The sequence below is a fragment of the Pseudophryne corroboree genome, chromosome 8, assembly GCF_028390025.1.
Source record: "Pseudophryne corroboree isolate aPseCor3 chromosome 8, aPseCor3.hap2, whole genome shotgun sequence".
Taxonomy (NCBI): Eukaryota; Metazoa; Chordata; class Amphibia; order Anura; family Myobatrachidae; genus Pseudophryne; species Pseudophryne corroboree.
Window position 1 is genome coordinate 74,503,075 of NC_086451.1, and position 14,117 is coordinate 74,517,191.

General features: G+C 48.3%; 1 protein-coding gene across 1 annotated transcript in view; it reads right to left on the reverse strand.

The window, feature by feature from the left end:
- The window catches only part of HMCN2 (hemicentin 2), a 491,624-nt gene that overhangs the window by 96,373 nt on the left and 381,134 nt on the right, over positions 1-14,117 (reverse strand). The window contains exons 62-66 of the mRNA XM_063936681.1: positions 13,100-13,231; positions 12,774-12,917; positions 12,493-12,652; positions 9,947-10,071; positions 9,672-9,855 (exon numbers count right to left, since the gene is read on the reverse strand). Of these exons, the coding sequence (XP_063792751.1) occupies positions 9,672-9,855; positions 9,947-10,071; positions 12,493-12,652; positions 12,774-12,917; positions 13,100-13,231 (745 nt within the window). The remainder of the gene's footprint in view (positions 1-9,671; positions 9,856-9,946; positions 10,072-12,492; positions 12,653-12,773; positions 12,918-13,099; positions 13,232-14,117) is intronic.

Below are 14,117 nucleotides of genomic sequence, written 5' to 3' on the forward strand. Positions count from 1 at the left end.
TAGTGAAGTCTCCTGACTTGACCACTGTCCTTGGAAGTTCCTTCCCTGAGTGACTGCCCCCCATCCTCGGAGGCTTGCATCCGTGGTCACCAGGACCCAGTCCTGTATGCTGAATCTGCGGCCCTCGAGAAGATGAGCACTCTGCAGCCACCACAGCAGAGACACCCTGGCCCTTGGGGACAGGGTGATCAACCGATGCATCTGAAGATGCGATCCGGACCATTTGTCTAACAGATCCCACTTAAAGATCCTTGCATGGAACCTGCCGAAGGGAATTGCTTCGTAAGAAGCCACCATCTTTCCCAGGACTCGCGTGCAGTGATGCACCGACACCTGTTTTGGTTTCAGGAGGTCCCTGACCAGAGATGACAATTCCTGGGCCTTCTCCACCGGGAGAAACACCTTCTTCTGTTCTGTGTCCAGAATCATGCCCAGGAAGAGCAGACGCGTCGCAGGAATCAGCTGCGACTTTGGGATATTCAGAATCCAGCCGTGCTGTTGCAACACTTCCCGAGAGAGTGCTACGCTGACTAACAACTGCTCTCTCGACCTCGCCTTTATAAGGAGATCGTCCAAGTACGGGATAATTATAACTCCCTTCTTCCGAAGGAGTATCATCATTTCGGCCATTACCTTGGTAAATACTCTCGGTGCCGTGGACAGACCAAACGGCAACGTCTGGAATTGGTAATGACAATCCTGTACCACAAACCTGAGGTACTCCTGGTGAGGTGGGTAAATGGGGACATGCAAGTAAGCATTCTTGATGTCCAGCGACACCATAAAATCCCCCTCTTCCAGGCTTGCAATAACCGCCCTGAGCGATTCCATTTTGAACTTGAACTTCCTTATATAAGTGTTCAAGGATTTTAAATTCAGAATGGGTCTCACCGAACCGTCTGGTTTCGGTACCACAAACATTGTGGAATAGTAACCCCGTCCCTGTTGAAGGAGGGGAACCTTGATTATCACCTGCTGGAGGTACAGCTTGTGAATTGCCGCCAGTACTACCTCCCTTTCCCTGGGAGCAGCTGGCAAGGCTGATTTGAGGTAACGGCGAGGGGGAGTCGCCTCGAACTCCAGCTTGTATCCCTGAGATACAATTTGTACAGCCCAGAGATCCACTTGTGAGCGAACCCACTGGTTGCTGAAGTTTCGGAGACGCGCCCCCACCGCACCCGGCTCCGCCTGTGGAGCCCCAGCGTCATGCGGTGGACTTAGAGGAAGCGGGGGAGGATTTTTGTTCTTGGGAACTGGCTGCCTGGTGCAGCTTCTTTCCTCTACCCCTGCCTCTGGGCAGAAAGGATGCGCCTCTGATCCGCTTGCCTTTCTGAGGCCGAAAGGACTGTACATGATAATACGGTGCTTTCTTAGGCTGTGAGGGAACCTGAGGTAAAAAAGTTGACTTCCCGGCTGTTACCGTGGATACGAGGTCCGAGAGACCGTCCCCAAACAATTCCTCACCCTTATAAGGCAAAACCTCCATGTGTCTTTTAGAATCAGCATCACCTGTCCACTGCCGAGTCCATAATACTCTCCTGGCAGAAATGGACATTGCATTAATTCTAGATGCCAGCAGGCAAATGTCCCTCTGTGCATCCCGCATATATAAGACGACGTCTTTTATATGTTCTATGGTTAGCAAAATAGTATCCCTGTCGAGGGAATCAATGTTGTCTGACAGGGTATCAGACCATGCGGCTGCAGCACTACACATCCATGCTGAAGCAATAGCAGGTCTCAGTATAGTACCTGAGTGTGTATACACAGACTTCAGGATAGCTTCCTGCTTTCTATCCGCAGGCTCCTTTAGGGCGGCCGATAAGCGTGTGAGCGCCTTGTCCACCCTAGGGGATGTTTCCCAACGTAACCTGTCCGTTGGCGGGAAAGGGTACGCCATCAGTAACCTCTTAGAAATCACTAGTTTCTTATCGGGGGAACTCCACGCTTCCTCACACAATTCATTTAATTCATCAGATGGGGGAAAAGTCACTGGCTGCTTTTTCTCCCCAACATAATACCCTTCTTGGTAGTAACCGGGTTAGCATCAGAAATGTGCAATACATTTTTCATTGCAGTAATCATGCATCGGATGGCTTTTGTAGACTGTACATTTTTCTCATCCTCATCTACACTGGAGTCAGACTCCGTGTCGACATCTGTGTCTACCATCTGAGCTAGCGGGCGTTTATGAGCCCCTGATGGCCTCTGAGACGCCTGGGCAGGTGCGGGCTGAGATCCCGGCTGTCCCAAGGCTGCTGCGTCATCGAACCTTTTATGTAAGGAGTTGACACTGTCTGTTAAGACCTTCCACATATCCATCCAATACGGTGTCGGCCCCGTCGGGGGCGACACCACACTTATCTGCCCTTGCTCCGCCTCCACGCAACCCTCCTCATCAAACATGTCGACACAGCCGTACCGACACACCGCACACACACAGGGAATGCTCTGACTGAGGACAGGACCCCACAAAGTCCTTTGGGGAGACAGAGAGAGAGTATGCCAGCACACACCACAGCGCTATATAACACAGGGATTTACACTATAATGAGTGATTTTTCCCAATAGCTGCTTTTATCCTATTTGCGCCTAAATTTATGTGCCCCCCTCTCTTTTTTACCCTTCTTGTACAGGATACTGCAGGGAGCGTCCTGGGGAGCGTCCTTCCAGCGGAGCTGTGAAGAGAAAATGGCGCTGGTGTGCTGAGGAAGAAGGCCCCGCCCCCTTGTTTTGTATAGCTTAATGGCGGGGTTTTTTACACATATACAGTATTCCAGACTGTATTATGTGTATATATTGCCAAAAGGTATTCTTATTGCTGCCCAGGGCGCCCCCCCCCAGCGCCTTGCACCCTACAGTGACCGGAGTGTGTGGTGTGCAGTGGGAGCAATGGCGCACAGCTGCAGTGCTGTGCGCTACCTTAATGAAGACCGGAGTCTTCTGCCGCCGATTTCTTCTCCTTCTTCTGTCTTCTGGCTCTGCAAGGGGGACGGCGGCGCGGCTCCGGGAACGGACGATCGAGGTCAGGCCCTGTGTTCGAACCCCCTGGAGCTAATGGTGTCCAGTAGCCTAAGAAGCACAAGCTAGCTGCACGCAGGTAGGTTTGCTTCTCTCCCTTCAGTCCCACGTAGCAGTGAGTCTGTTGCCAGCAGATCTCACTGAAAATAAAAAACCTAACAAATACTTTCTTTCTAGCAAGCTCAGGAGAGCCCACTAGGAGCACCCAGCTCTGGCCGGGCACAGATTCTAACTGAGGTCTGGAGGAGGGGCATAGAGGGAGGAGCCAGTGCACACTAGATAGTACCTAATCTTTCTTTTAGAGTGCCCAGTCTCCTGCGGAGCCCGTCTATTCCCCATGGTCCTTACGGAGTTCCCAGCATCCAGTAGGACGTTAGAGAAATATATATATATATATATATATATATATTTTATTTTTTTTTATTACTATTTATTTAGCAAATTATGGGGGTAAGACAATGGGCAGAAAATTGTGGTCCAGGAGTTGGTAGTAGGGTGACATGATGAAGGGGGAGCGGCAGCCAGTAATGTGCCTAGGGGAGGCCTGACCCCTAAATTCAGCCCCGCAAGTTGCCCATAGCATTTATTCACCGCTGTTCTACTAAGCAGAGCAGCGAATGAGAGGAGGACCATTCATATTCCCCCCCATCCCACACACACACCACTGTGGGACACTGCGGCCTGGCGGTATAGGGCCAAAAACCCGTGGCTGTCCGGCCAAATTCAGGACATTTGGAAGGTATGCAGTTAATGGGCCTGACTCAGATGGAATCTGATCACACAGTGATAATAATAAGAATTTACTCACCGGTAATTCTATTTCTCGTAGTCCGTAGTGGATGCTGGGAACTCCGTAAGGACCATGGGGAATAGCGGGCTCTAGAAAGATTTATGACTACCTGGTGTGCACTGGCTCCTCCCACTATGACCCTCCTCCAAGCCTTAGTTAGGACACTGTGCCCGGACGAGCAGACATAATAAGGAAGGATTTAGAATCCCGGGTAAGACTCTTACCAGCCACACCAATCACACCGTACAACTCGTGATACTATATCCAGTTTGACAGTATGAAAACAACTGAGCCTCTCAACAGATGGCTCAACAATAACCCTTTAGTTAACAATAACTATTTACAAGTATTGCAGACAATCCGCACTTGGGATGGGCGCCCAGCATCCACTACGGACTACGAGAAATAGAATTACCGGTGAGTAAATTCTTATTTTCTCTAACGTCCTAGTGGATGCTGGGAACTCCGTAAGGACCATGGGGATTATACCAAAGCTCCCAAACGGGCGGGAGAGTGCGGATGACTCTGTAGCACCGAATGAGAGAACTCCAGGTCCTCCTCAGCCAGGGTATCAAATTTGTAGAATTTTGCAAACGTGTTTGCCCCTGACCAAGTAGCTGCTCGGCAAAGTTGTAAAGCCGAGACCCCTCGGGCAGCCGCCCAAAATGAGCCCACCTTCCTTGTGGAATGGGCATTTACAGATTTTGGCTGTGGTATGCCTGCCACAGAATGTGCAAGCTGAATTGTACTACAAATCCAGCGAGCAATAGACTGCTTAGAAGCAGGAGCACCCAGCTTGTTGGGTGCATACAGGATAAACAGCGAGTCAGAGTTTCTGACTCCAGCCGTCCTGGAAACATATATTTTCAGGGCCCTGACAACGTCTAGCAACTTGGAGTCCTCCAATTCACTAGTAGCCGCCGGCACCACAATAGGCTGGTTCAGGTGAAACGCTGACACCACCTTAGGAAGAAATTGGGGACGAGTCCTCAATTCTGCCCTATCCATATGGAAAATCAGATAAGGGCTTTTACATGATAAAGCCGCCAATTCTGACACTCGCCTGGCTGAAGCCAAGGCCAATAACACTTTCCACGTGAGATATTTTAGATCCACGGTTTTAAGTGGCTCAAACCAATGTGATTTTAAGAAAACTCAACACCACGTTGAGATCCCAAGGTGCCACAAACGGGGGCTGAATATGCAGCACTCCTTTCACAATGCCTGAACTTCAGGTACTGAAGCTAATTCTTTTTGAAAGAAAATCGACAGAGCCGAGATCTGTACTTTAATGGAGCCTAGACTTAGGCCCATATTCACTCCTGCTTGCAGGAAATGTAGAAATCGACCTAGTGGAAATTCCTCTGTTGGGGCCTTTTTGGCCTCGCACCATGCAACATATTCCCGCCACATGCGGTGATAATGCTTTGCCGTAACATCTTTCCTGGCTTTAATAAGCGCAGGAATTACTTCTTCCGGAATACCCTTTTCCTTCAGGATCCGGCGCTCAATCGCCATGCCGTCAAACGCAGCCGCGGTAAGTCTTGGAACAGACAGGGCCCCTGCTGAAGCAGGTCCTGTCTGAGCGGCAGAGGCCATGGGTCCTCTGATATCATTTCCTGAAGTTCCGGGTACCAAGTCCTTCTTGGCCAATCCGGAACCACGAGTATCGTTCTTACTCCTCGCCATCTTATTATTCTCAGTACCTTTGGTATGAGAGGCAGAGTAGGGAACACATAAACCGACTGGTACACCCACGGTGTCACTAGAGCGTCCACAGCTATCGCCTGAGGGTCCCTTGACCTGGCGCAATATCTCTTTAGCTTTTTGTTGAGGCGGGACGCCATCATGTCCACCTGTGGCCTTTCCCAACGGTTTACCAACAGCAGGAAGACTTCTGGATGAAGTCCCCACTCTCCCGGGTGTAGGTCGTGTCTGCTTCCCAGTTGTCCACTCCCGGAATGAACACTGCTGACAGTGCTAGTACGTGATTTTCCGCCCATCGGAGAATCCTTGTGGCTTCTGTCATTGCCATCCTGCTTCTTGTGCCGCCCTGTCGGGTCACATGGGCGACTGCCGTGATGTTGTCTGACTGTATCAGTACCGGCTGGTTTTGAAGCAGGGGTCTTGCCTGACTTAGGGCATTGTAAATGGCCCTCAGTTCCAGAATTTATATGTAGGGAAGTCTCCTGACTTGACCAGAGGCCCTGGAAGTTTCTTCCCTGTGTGACTGCTCCCCAGCCTTGAAGGCTGGCATCCGTGGTCACCAGGACCCAGTCCTGTATGCCGAAACTGCGGCCCTCTAGAAGATGAGCACCCTGCATCCACCACAGTAGAGACACCCTGGTCCTTGGAGACAGGGTTATCATTTGATGCATTTGAAGATGCGATCCCGACCACTTATCTAAGAGGTCTCACGGGAAGGTCCTCGCATGGAACCTGCCGAATGGAATTGCTTCGTATGAAGCCACCATTTTTCCCAGGACTCGTGTGCAACGATGCACCGATACCCTTTTTGGTTTTAGGAGGTCTCTGACTAGAGATGACAGCTCCTTGGCTTTCTCCTGCGGAAGAAACACTTTTTTCTGTTCTGTGTCCAAAATCATCCCCAGGAACAGTAAGCGAGTGGAAGGAACCAGCTGTGACTTTGGAATGTTCAGAATCCAGCCATGCTGTTGTAGCACCTCCTGAGATAGTGCTACTCCGACCAGTAACTGCTCCCTGGACCTTGCCTTTATAAGGAGATCATCCAAGTATGGGATAAATAAAAACTCCCTTTTTTTTGAAGGAGTATCATCATTTCTGCCATTACCTTGGTAAACACCCTCGGTGCCGTGGACAGTCCAAACGGTAGTGTCTGGAATTGGTAATGGCAAACCTGTACCACAATCTGAGGTACTCCTGGTGAGGAAGGTAAATAGGGACATGCAGGTAAGCATCCTTGATGTCCAGGGATACCATGTAATCCACCTCGTCCAGGCTTGCAATAACCGCCCTGAGGGATTCCATCTTGAACTTTGTTATGTAAGTGTTCAAGGATTTCCATTTTAAAATGGGTCTCACCGAACCGGCTGGTTTCGGTACCACAAACAGTGTGGAATAGTAACCCCGTCCTTGTTGAAGTAGGGGCACCTTGACTATCACCTGCTGGGAATACAGCTTGTGAATTGCCTCTAGCACAGCCTCCCTGCCTGAGGGAGTTGTCGGCAAGGCAGATTTGAGTAAACGGCGGGGGGGAGACGCCTCGACTTCCAGCTTGTACCCCTGAGATACTACTTGAAGGATCCAGGGATCCACCTGTGAGCGAGCCCACTGATCGCTGAAATTTTTGAGGCGGCCCTCCACCGTACCTGGCTACGCCTGTGGAGCCCCCGCGTCATGCGGTGGACTCAGAGGAAGCAGGGGAAGAATTTTGATTCTGGGGACTGGCTGCTGGTGCAGCATTTTCCCTCTTCCCTCGTTTGACCCGCCTGCTTTTTTGAAGCCGAAAGGACTGTACCTGATAATACAGTGCGTTTCTTAGGCTGTGAGGAAACCTGAGGTAAAATATTTTCATCCCAGCTGTTGCTGTGGATATGAGGTCCCAGAGACCATCCCCAACCAATTCCTCACCCTTATAAGGCTCTATGTGCCTTTTAAAGTCAGCATCACCTGTCCAGTGTCGGGTCTCCAATACCCTCCTGACAGAATGGACATTGCAATAATTCAGGATGCCAGCCGGCAAAATATTCCTCTGTGCATCCCTCATATATAAGACGACGTCTTATGTTCGCAAAATAGTATCCCTGTTTGAAAGGGGTACAGACCACGCTGCAGCAGTCTGCAGGTCTCAGTCTAGTACCTGAGTGTGTAATTACAGACTTCAGGATAGCCTCCTGCTATTTATCAGCAGGTACCTTCAAAGTGGCCGTATCCTAAGACGGCAGTGCCATCTTGACAAACGTGTGAGCGCCTTATCCACCCTAGGGGATATCTCCCAGCGTAACTTATCCTCTGGCGGGAAAGGGTACGCCATCAGTAACTTGTTAGAAATTACCAGTTTCTTATCGGGAAAACCCACGCTTTTTCACACTTCATTCACTCATTTGATGGGGGAACAAAACACTGCCTGCTTTTTCTCCCCACACATAAAACCCTTTGTTTTTAGTGGTACTTGGGTTAATGTCAGAAATGTGTAACACATTTTATATTGCCGGGATCATGTAACGGATGTTCCTAGTGGATTGTTCCGTGTCGACATCTGTGTCTGCCATCTGAGGGAGCGTTGATGGCCTTTGAGACGTCTGGGCAGGCGCGGGCTGAGAAGCCGGCTGTCCCATAGCTGTTACGTCATCCAGCCTTTTATGTAAGGAGTTGACACTGTCGGTTAATACCTTCCACCTATCCATCCACTCTGGTGTCGGCCCACAGGGGCGACATCTCATTTATCGGCAACTGCTCCGCCTCCACATAAGTCTCCTCATCAAACATGTCGACACAGCCGTACCGACACACCGCACACACACAAGGAATGCTCCAATGAGGACAGGACCCACAAAAGCCCTTTGGGGGGACAGAGTGAGAGTATGCCAGCACACACCAGAGCGCTATATAATGCAGGGACTAACTGAGTTATGTCCCCTATAGCTGCTTTTATATAATTTATACTGCGCCTAAATTTAGTGCCCCCCCTCTCTGTTTTAACCCTGTTCTGTAGTGTAGACTGCAGGGGAGAGCCAGGGAGCTTCCCTCCAACGGAGCTGTGAGGGAAAAATGGCGCCAGTGTGCTGAGGAGATAGGCTCCGGCCCTTTTTCGCGGACTTTTCTCCCGCATTTTTATGGAATCTGGCAGGGGTTAATATACATCCATATAGCCCTGGGGGTTATATGTGATGTATTTTTGCCAGCCAAGGTGTTTATATTGCTGCTCAGGGCGCCCCCCCCCCCAGCGCCCTGCACCCATCAGTGACCGGAGTATGTGGTGTGCATGAGGAGCAATGGCGCACAGCTGCAGTGCTGTGCGCAACCTTGGTGAAGACTGATGTCTTCTGCCGCCGTTTTTCCGGACCTCTTCTTGCTTCTGGCTCTGTAAGGGGGACGGCGGCGCGGCTCCGGGACCGAACACCAAGGACTGGGCCTGCGGTCGATCCCTCTGAAGCTAATGGTGTCCAGTAGCCTAAGAAGCCCAATCCGGCTGCAAGCAGGCGAGTTCGCTTCTTCTCCCCTTAGTCCCTCGCTGCAGTGAGCCTGTTGCCAGCAGGTCTCACTGAAAATAAAAAACCTAAATCTATACTTTCTTTCTAAGGGCTCAGGAGAGCCCCTAGTGTGCATCCAACCTCGGCCGGGCACAAGATCTAACTGAGGCTTGGAGGAGGGTCATAGTGGGAGGAGCCAGTGCACACCAGGTAGTCATAAATCTTTCTAGAGTGCCCAGCCTCCTTCGGAGCCCGCTATTCCCCATGGTCTTACGGAGTTCCCAGCATCCACTAGGACGTTAGAGAAAAGTGTGATAATATGTCAATGTAGCAGGAGTCGTCTTGTGTAAATAGGCGCCTTCTGCCGGCTTCTGTGATCCACCGCTGTGTCCGAACATGCATCATCGGATCACTCTACATCACCATCGGTCTTCTAGTAACTCTCAGTAACCCAGAAATGGGGCAGACACACCCTTCTGTAACGCTGCGTGTCGCTGCCCCTTCCCCACTCCCAAACGGCCGCTGCATGTCAATCATACACAGATCACCTAACATCGGAGATGCGAGTAACCATCAGGTTTTCTTACATCTCTGAATTAGGCCCAATGTTAAGAAAAAAATCCTTTGATTGAAAATATGTGAAAGTGTTAAAATGTCACCAGCTGAGAACGACTGCCGCTTCTTACCGGAGGATACGCCCGCCAGAGGAGATCCGGAGGAATCGAGAAGTAGTGAGATGGTTTCCGTCTTTTAACCATGTCAGTTGAACGGGCAGGGAGCTGCTGGCATGGCAATCTAGGTTCACCTGTGATCCTGGGACACTGCTGAGGGTCTCTGAAACGTTGGCGCCCGATTCAAACAATGGAGGAACTGTACGTACCAAACAGCAAATAATAACAATGTTACAGAGAGAAAGAAAACCTCTTATTGAGGAGCCCAACATGGTCATCATTACACTCACCAAGTACATTCAACATGAAAACCTTTGCGTCTTCTCCAGCAATGTTACGAGCTAGGCATGTGTAGCGGCCAGAGTCTGAGGCTTGGACAGAAGTCAGCAGAAGGGAACTTCCATCTTGGGAGAGTCTGGACAAGTAGAAAACATATAGCTGACTAAAACCAATGCAAACACATGATCAGCTATACTGTCTGCATCTGATCCCTCAGGCAAAATTTGTGCCCCTTAATAATTTAGATTGTAAGTGTAATATTGCCATTATATATTATTGACAATTTTATTGGTAGGAGCTCCCTTAAATTAGTTGCCCTGGGGCCCTCACAAACCTTGCTCCAGCCTTGCAAATGTGTCAGCTTATTCTAAGCCTGTGTACAAATGGGATGTAGTTATGTGTACGGCGGTCCCTCACAATCCCGACAGTCGGCTGCCGACCAACATGGACTATTCCCACTCGGGGCTTCAGTACGCTCACCCCCCTTGCTGGGCATCTCAGTGCCGGGATCCCGATACACACCCGTACAACTACTAAGGGTGGAAGTATCACAAACAGAAATAAAACAGCCCCCTTCTCAGTGTCATTGCACATGGCAATGACACTGAGAAGGGGGCTGGAGAACGTGGTTATGCCACCAGTGTCCCCTCCCTCTAATTTTGGACAAGTCCCTTTGTCTTCCTGTTCTCCAAGCACCATAACATACATTGTAAATGACACGGACACAAATAATAGACTTTGAAGTTGGGAGGGAACCATTTCGTGCTCTCCAAAAATAATAAAAAAAGAATACTAATAATTGCTGGTGTTGCTGGTTCATGTTCACATCATCTTTTAGTTTCCATGATAGAAATGTTTTGCTTAGAATATAGGGCCTTTCATAAAGGCCAGTGACCCTACTGAGCAAGGGAGAGATGTCCTATTTCGACGTGATTGCGTCGGTTTTCCCGTGGGACTTGCTAAGATCAAAACAGTGTCAAAACTCGAGACACAACATTTTAGAACAGAAAGTACTGTGTCGAATATGCCCATTTAGTGGCTTCAAGCCATCACATTTATAAACTCTCCGCCAAAAACGCCCCATAAAATGAGTCACTTCTGAGAGGTGTGTGAGGTAAAATGCTGAGCAGATATCTGCGAATGCACTGTGGGGCGAGAATCTTTTTTAACAAGTCACCTAATGAGGAGTAATAGAGATGCACTATAAACATTGCCGTACTTCTAATGGGTGCAGTGTTTGCGATGCACACTGGGCCCCCGGATCCAGGGGGCCCCACAACGTACACCCTGCACCCATTTTTTTAATACTTACCCTCTTGAGTCCCATTTGGGCAGCAACAGTGATGCAGGAATCACCAGGAAAATGGCGCAGTGGCCATTTTTCCTGCATTTCGCTCATGGGCAGAAAGAAAATCTCTGGGAGAATGGACACAGCGCCATTTTCCTGGAGACCAGCGCATGTGCACTAGATTATGGGACAGCGCTAGGGTTCCCTAGTGACCAGAGTCTACAGCGCTGCTGGCACAAAAGGAGGGGGACAAGATGGATCCTACACATGAGCCTCCTCCTCTCTTGATACGCCCCTGACTATAAATACCAATTTGAATACAAATTTATTTTTTCAGACATACACAAGTATAAAAGTCCTGATAGCAAAGCTATAGAGCAGTGGTTCTCAATTATTCTCTGTGGCCTGGGTTACCCCATGTAGCCCTTTTTGCATGATTTGAATCCCCAACATTTGCAAAGCAAAACATTTGCTATTAATAAAATTGTTATTAGATATAACGTAAATGTGTCGTTATGTTTTAAACAATAAACGTGCTATAAATAATAGAATTAATTGTACATATATATTTCTCACATGTTACAGTATAATAAAATACTGGAAAACTAGCCCATATATGTTTAGTATTGTTTAAAGGTATGTTATATTCTGAAAATTACAGGAAAACAGGGATTTCATTTTCTCCTTTTGTTACAACTTTATTATTTTGAAATCACTAAAAACTTGTAAAACAATGACATGATGTCATAGGTGCAGGTTCTAAAAATATACATCTACTGTATGTGTCTAAGTAACCCCTGGATGCACTCAACCTGGGGACAGTCATCGTTGGGTTAACCATCAATGTTCACCATCGATGGTACCATCATTTGTTAACACTGATGGTATAAAACCATTCACAGCAATGGTTTCACCCACCAATGGTAATCTTTGTTCTTTTACTAACTGGGCTGCAGACCAATAAGAGTATGGGAGCATGGCTTATGGGGATCACTGAAGGCAGAGCTAGGCTCCATGTCCCAGCACTAAGATAAAACAAAAACCAACAAAACATTGGGGGGTTTTGTGCCATCGATAGTGGAGAACCACTGGATCTCCGCCATCAATGACAAAACCATCTAACATCGGTGGTTAATCATCAATGGTTTGTAATCAATGGTCGATGGTCAAGCCTACCCCACCACACCCCGCCATTACAGAATTTTAGCATACCCCTGAACATCACAGCAGGAACAACAAATGTAAAGATGAAGTTCTGTATAGTATTACCGGATGTTTGGCACCGAGGATAATTCTAGGGGCTTTCCATCCTTTAGCCATAAGATTTGGGGAGGGGGAGTCCCTTCAGGTTTACACTCAAGTGTCACCTCCCGTTTCAGATGGATGCTCCGCTCGCTGGGTATTTCTGACCCAAGGATTCTCGGAGCCACTGCAAAAAAAACCCAAAGTATCTGAATGTGTTCATCAAGGAACATGATCTGTGCTCAGAGTTCATTGACGTCTTAAAACCAACATGAGTCTATGCATTCAGGTCCGCATTAGCCAAATACCCTGTATCAGCAGAAGGAAGTCCTTGTGAACCTCCGCCAGGTGGTTCTGCACTATGCAGCTGTACATCCCCCCGTGCGACTGCTGCGCTCTGTTGATTTGCAGTCGGCTTCCTCTTATGATCAGTCCCCGCTCACCGGAATGCTCTGCAAGCAACACAATTGTGTTTATAACATACAATCACCAGAGGCACTGGGTATATGGACTGAATACATTTATTGTGCACTCCATGGATTTGCTTTATAGGAAACGCAGCGGATAGGTAATAAACTAGTGTAGGAAAACCAGAAACTGAAAAGAAAAAAACAAATACAACATAAATAGTTACCTAGAGGTTCCCCATCTTTCAGCCAAGTGATCTTTGGAGGAGGATAGCCTTGAGCCTCACATGAGAGGAATATGGAACTGCCGATAGTCAACTGGACGGTCTCATTCTGTGGATGGAGGATGGACGCAGGCACTAAAGGAAGAGTGATGGTCAAATATTGGTAGAAAATAACTCAAGGGTCCATCAATTCTACACAAGTAATCCTTAAAATGAATTTATAAGCTCTGCAATGCGCTAATCCTTATCTTTTAGTCTCATTATTGGTGTGTGATTAAATCTGAATAGCTATAGGCCCCTACTTACCCTGCCAACCTCCACCTAAACCACCCCAAACCTCCATCTTGTAATCCCCATATACACATCACATGTCCAGCAGTCACATACACTTTAAAGAGAAACACACATTGTCACAATGATAGAACAAATCACCTATGCATATGTCATATATAACCCATATATATTAATGACATCACATACTGTATATGACTGCAAACTCCTTAAATAGACATGAATCACGTACACAGCACATATTAACGACACACCAATCGCACATGCTTATCAGATAACTCTATTCTTTCCTTTCTCTCTATACACAGAATATAGGGGGTCATTCCGAGTTGATCGCTCGCTGCTGATTTTTCGCAGCACAGCGATCAGTTAAAAAAAATGTCTAAACTGCGCATGCGTATGCGCCGCAATGCGCATGTGCGACATACAGGTACAAAGAGCATCGCTGCTGTGCACTGGATCTAGCGAAGATTCCATTCGCACAGCCGATCGCAAGGAGATTGAAAGGAAGAGGGCGTTTATGGGTGTCAACTGACCGTTTTCTGGGAGTGGTAGGGAAAACGCAGGCGTGTCCAGGCGTTTGCAGGGCGGGTGTCTGACGTCAATTCCGGGACCTCTGTCGCTGGATTAATCGCACAGGATAAGTAACTACAGGGGTGGTCTTGTTCTGCACAAAATGTTTTTGTACTGCTCGCCTGCACATGCGATCGCACACTTGCAAAGCGAAAAT